Source organism: Adiantum capillus-veneris, chromosome 19, assembly GCF_014529385.1.
Source record: "Adiantum capillus-veneris isolate H3 chromosome 19, ASM1452938v2, whole genome shotgun sequence".
Classification (NCBI taxonomy): Eukaryota; Viridiplantae; Streptophyta; class Polypodiopsida; order Polypodiales; family Pteridaceae; genus Adiantum; species Adiantum capillus-veneris.
The window spans coordinates 97,306,196-97,311,893 of record NC_140949.1 but is presented as its reverse complement, the minus strand read 5'-3'; the positions used below and the strand labels follow the sequence as shown (position 1 = coordinate 97,311,893).

The following is a 5,698-nucleotide window of genomic DNA, read 5'->3' as shown; positions in this document are numbered from 1 at the left end:
TTTCAACTATAGACATGTGCTTATGGATCTATCTCAGCATGGGACCAAAGTCAATGGGTCCAAATGGGAGATGGTTTGTCAAAGAGCAATGCTAGCTAATGGAGCTTGAAAGACCTTAGGGTTATCTTCATTAAAGACCTCCAAAGGTTAGTGTTAAAAGTCCTTAGACCTAGGACCTTATGCAAGCTAGGGTTGAGCTTGAGGTGGAAACCCGGCCCAAGCTTGAGGTGCTTATGGTGCTTGCTGACTAAGGTGCTTGAGGTGCTTGTCGTGCTTGCTGACTAAGGTGCTTGACATGCTTGTCATGCTTATGGGACAAGTTGCTTGAGAATCTTGAAGTCGAACCAAGGACTACAATGAGGGGGGCGAGCCCTACAAGTAGGGGGTGTGAGAGACTTATCACTTGCACCCTCTCAAGGGTCACCCTTTCCACAAGAAGCAACGAGACACATATCAAGCTCCTCCTCATGTTGCCCTCATCGTGTTCTTGAATCCTATTGGCTAAGCTTTAAAGGGGTCCAATGAGCATTTAGTTTAATTAAATAATTATCTAGGCATTATCAAGCCCTCTCTCTCAAAGGGGTGAGGAGGACACTTGTCCAAATGCTACCCTTGTTGCTTGATATGCACTAAACATGTGATTGGCTAGGCTTGCAGGGGTCCAATCAAATTCCATCATGAGCCACAAGGAGGGGAGTCGACCAAGGCAAGTTGGGGGTGTGCTGATGAAGAATGTTACATCACTGTTGAACGTATGGAACTGAAAAGTACGCATACACCCACACACACCATCTCTCACATGTGAAAAGGTTTGCAAGGAGTTCTAAAGAGTGAGTGCAGACATTCTTTCCTCAAGTTTCAACATTCACCCTTGAAATGCCATTTGAAATACTGACAAAAAGTCTATTGTTAGGGTCACAAGTTTGAAAGATTGCTTCTCCATTTGCAAATCTAGCACCAAATGCCAAAGTATGCTTCAAGGTGTAGGGAATGGTCCCTTGCTGACCATTCTCCCGGAATCCAGGCGACTGCATGGCGACTAGCATAGGCTGGGAGCTGTGCAGGAGCGTGGATTCCGGGTGAATGGTCAGCAAGGACCATTGCCGGCCGTCAATTGTCAAGGAGAGAGGGGCCAACACATTGAGCAGTACTCGGAATATCCTGGACACAGCGTTGCTTTTGCACAGTCATCCTCATGAAACTGGTACCGACCTTGCAGAGTGCCTTTATCTGTTCGAAGTCCAACCTACGACAGTACTCTGCCCTACCTCAGAGCATACTACGGTCAGCGTGTCTCTGCCCTACATCATTAGAGCTGCACTACACCTGTCCTTCCACACCAGCGTAGGACATTCTGAGTGCTGATGTGGGGAGCTGTAACTGGATGTGCATCGTCAATTCTGGCTGCCGATGTGCAAGATGATGAATGCATTCCGACTGCTGAGACGGCGGCTGTGGGTCAGCCCGTCGCTCTCACCATTCCACCTGCAGATGTGTCAGAGGGGCACGCAATTCCCAAGGCTGACTTGCCGTCGCATCATTGGATGCTCAAGTACCCATTCCGGCTGGTGACCTGTTGACCATCCGCCCGCTGCAGGCAATTCCATGTGCTGAGCTGTCAGCTCATGAATTGGACACTAGCCTTGACACATTCCGGGCGCTGACCTGTCAGCAATCACGAACGATTGCATGGTGAGATTACAGGATATAATGCTGTGTAAATGGAGGGCTGTGATCTACAGCCCTCCGACTCCCGACCTTGACAGATGATTCAAACTCTTGAGTTGAATCACAAGTAACTATTCAAAAATTATTTCAGATGTACAAATCTACACATTTTACGTAGAAACAGGTTTGACAGGAGGTTTCTTGATTCAAATTCATGTTGTATTGACATTACGTCCCCATCATAGGAGAGGGGACCTAGTCTACGACATCGTCAGGATGACTGTCCAATGTTCAGATGGACGGAGTGTGACCCCACCCATTGTGGCAGTGAGGTCGTCCTCAACAAATAAGGCCTTGGCCTGCTTTCACAAGTGACCAGCCACACTAACCCAGTCCACTCAGACACTGGAAACTCATTGAGACAGTGTGCAAACTAGATTCCCTCTCCTATGATGGGGACATAATGTGACCCCAGGTATCAAAAGCCAAGTTGGAACATATTTTCTAACATTTCAGAAGTCTGTACCCTCGTTCAAACATGTTTAAATCCAACTATGTGTAAAATGGCCAAACAATCTCGATGCATGATGGTATCAAGGCCCCTTGTTCATACTTAAACTCACAAACTTTCCATACAACTTGCCATAGACCTGCCGTCGAATATCCACAATGCACACTATCTCCAGATTATAGGGCAAATTCAAGCCCATCAAACAGGCAATAAGCACAGAAGCCTGTATATCAAATTGAAGTGTTGCCAAAAAGAACAAACAATAACCTTCACCTAGCCCTGATTGTGTTGCCAGAACAAGGCGATAATCATCTCAAGTAATTGCTGTTAGGTTTGGATTCTGACATCAAAATATGACCGATTGCGAAAACAGGAGTAACTCCTTTGGCCACTGTTCCAAGGTTTGGATAGTCCATTTATTGGCCTCCATTTGCACAAATTTAACTTCAGTGTTGTACAAGCCAAAACATACCACCATCACAAACGGAGTCTGCATGAAAAAGGGCAGTGCAATTTTGGTACCACATAAGTACCATCTGTCGAATTGCAAACTGACAATGGCCGTACCAGCAGGTGATCAAGCGGCTCAACACGTAAATTGTGGGCAATCAAGTGGCTCCAAACTCAAATGCTGTTAGCAGACTCCCTTTGATCACAATTGCTGCCTGGGAGGAAAAGATTTGTCCACAAGTCACAAGCCAAGCACCATCTCATAAGGTTCTTCATTGCGCCCATCTTTACTCAGGTTTTCACCCATATTCCAATTTGTGATGGTTAAGCAAAGAGGTTATCCTGTGCTCACCAAGCATAATCTTTTCTTACTCTGCAGTATACAAATTCATCACAGCCAAAGCTTGTGACACTTCCTTACGATCAGGCACAGCTTGTTGCTCATACATTTTCCTGAAACATGAAGTAGCGAATTCGATACTACGCAGTTTCGTTAAGCACTTCATGAGTTCAAATAGAGTAGCAGTGCTTACGGTGAACCTCTTTGCCATCATTTCATCGCAAACCTTTATGGCATCCTCTATCATACCCTGCTTGCATGTCACCTTGAGAAGGTCTTCATACATATTTAGATTGACCCCGAGATCAAGAGTTTCCATTTCGTATAGATACCTTAGAGCCTCAGTTGCCCGGTTCTTCCTCAATAACAATGATATGATAGGGGTATAGCAGAAAGAACTAGGTATGCAATCCCTCCCTCTCAACTCAGCAAGAAGCTCAATTGCCGCCTCTACCTTCTGTGCTCTACAGTAGGAGCTTATCATGACCGCATAAGAGGGAATATTGGCATGTGTCTCTGCATTTACCATCCCTCTAAAAATTTGCTCAGCTTCATCGAATGCCTTCAAGTGAGACAAGTTGTAAATAAGGGCATTGCAGACCTCTGTGTTAGAAAACCCATGCAAATCAAATAAGCCTCTCAGAATTTCAAGCAATTCCTGTGTCTGCTTCATTTTCCGTAATCCATTTGAAAGATAGATATAGCTCCTTGAATCTACAAAGCCCTCTCTTTCCATCTGTTTGAATAAATCAATACCTTGCTGAAACTCCTCCTTTACAAACATACCTTGAAGAAGTATGTTATATGTTGCCTGGTTTGGCTGAGCATTTTCTCTCCCTTTCATCTTAGCAAAAAGACTCATGGCGTCTTCTAGCTTCCCAACCTTGCAAAATGCTTTGATGATCACATTGAAAGTACTGGCACTAGGTTGCAAACCACTCTTCTGCAAAGCATCGAAGGTGGACATTGCACTATGCATGGCGTTATAACGGCAAAAACCCAGGATGAGGCTATAATATATAGAAAGGTCCGGCTTCAAAGCACAGTAGAGCATCATATGAAAGCAAGCTTGTGCATCCCTCATCTTCCCCATGGTTCCAAAGCCACAAATAAGAGTGGAGAACAAATGTATATCAAGATTCATACCATCCACTATCATTTTGGAGTAGCACAAATGAACCTCATCAACCAACTGTAGCTTGAAGAAGACACTCAAAAGGGCTGTGAAAGTATGGGTACCGGCAACAACCCCATCCTCGTTCATTCTCTTAAAGGCAGTGAAGGCCAAGTACAGATTTCGAGTAGCCCCGAAAGCTTTTATCAAAATGCAAAATGTTGTTTCATTGGGCTGAAAATCAGTGTTTCTCATTCTATCCACAATCTCCCAGGCCTCATCATATTGTTTGTTCAGTCCCATCTTCCAAAGCAAGGCATGGTAACAATACCTAGCATGACCCAGCTTTCTGCATGCCCATTCAAAGAAGCTCTTTGCTACATGAAGCCTTCTCAGTCTATGAATGACCATGGCAACAACTGCGTGAGAAAGACGAGGAGCATAATTCTCGCCCATAAACTCCTCCACATTCACATTCCAACCTTTGCTATCTAACAAAGTGCAGATTTCCTCGACAAGTTGCCGATCTTCGGATGACAACGCAGTTTTGGAACTCCCACTAATTTCACCTAGACTTTCCTGCAGGTCATCCTCCTCATCGTCACTTTTCAAGCCTATTGTCAATTCCTGCAAGTCAACTCTCCTTGCTAGAGCCTTGGTATCATCGTTTAATTTACATGTCCTGTAATACTCATCGGTTACTCTTGTATTGCCGATGGTTTCTGCGGCCACACTTGCTTGAGGAAGTCCATTCTCGACTTCCATGCCCGCATTTTCCTGCACCTGTAATGCTCCATTGTGGCCATCAGTTGCATGAAGGTCATGCTCCACAGGAGGGACCGATTGATGGTCTTCCACGGCATGCACATCAATGCTGGCAATCTGAGAGCTCACTTGGGCAGAATCTGCCACTTTAGTGCTTGCTATGCCATCATTGACCAGAGGATCTGCCTCATGGCCGACCGTCAAGCAGTGGATAGCAGATTCCACTGAGTTCAAGCACACGGCAGAACTGCATAGCAAGCGTGCATTGCTTGTGGGCAGCAATGCTGCTGGAAAGTACCCTCTTTCTTGCTGCGTTCGACGTTCGAAACACATGATCGAACCTTGCCAACTAACTCTGTGTTTGAGACAGCGACATTCATGCGCATCCAGTGAGCAGACGGAGATCCATCGCACCAAAAGCAGCTGAATTCTCCTTCTGCTCAGTTTTCTTGCCCATTGCCGTACAACCGACATGTTACTGTGAAGAAAAGAGACTGCAACAACGTTTGAAGAAGCAGAGACTCATTCTGCACCTTCGGACAATGACGATCACCTCTCTCTCTCTCTCTCTCTCGTTCCTTCGGCTCTAGCAGAGTAGGGTACGGGAGCCGAGTGTTATGTTAAAAGCTTGGAACCTTGCTAATACAAAAAGGGCATTTAGCTTATTCTAAATTCTAATCTTGATTGTTTCCTATCTATAGTGATCCTAGAAGCTTCTAAAAACTCTATGACCTTGCATCACAAAGAAATTTTGCATTAAAAGATGTATAGAGGTGAAAATTTGCACGTTATAATAAAGATCGAGAGAGATGCATTTTGTGCATTGCGATGCTTGTGCCCAAAAAAAAAA

The 5,698-nt window shown here is 45.0% G+C and overlaps 1 protein-coding gene across 1 annotated transcript; it reads right to left on the bottom strand.

Moving 5' to 3' along the window:
• Window positions 1-2,232: 2,232 nt before the first annotated feature.
• LOC147434515 (uncharacterized) lies at window positions 2,233-5,487 on the bottom strand. The gene has a single exon (XM_086490960.1). The coding sequence runs from the start codon at window positions 5,320-5,322 to the stop codon at window positions 2,998-3,000; it is 2,325 nt and encodes a 774-aa protein (XP_086347086.1). The 5' UTR covers window positions 5,323-5,487; the 3' UTR covers window positions 2,233-2,997.
• Between the last annotated feature and the right edge of the window lie 211 nt (window positions 5,488-5,698).

Coding starts and splice junctions, on each gene's coding strand:
- LOC147434515 (XM_086490960.1), bottom strand. CDS start 5,322: ATGTCGGTTGTACGGCAATGGGCAAGAAAACTGAGCAGAAGGAGAATT.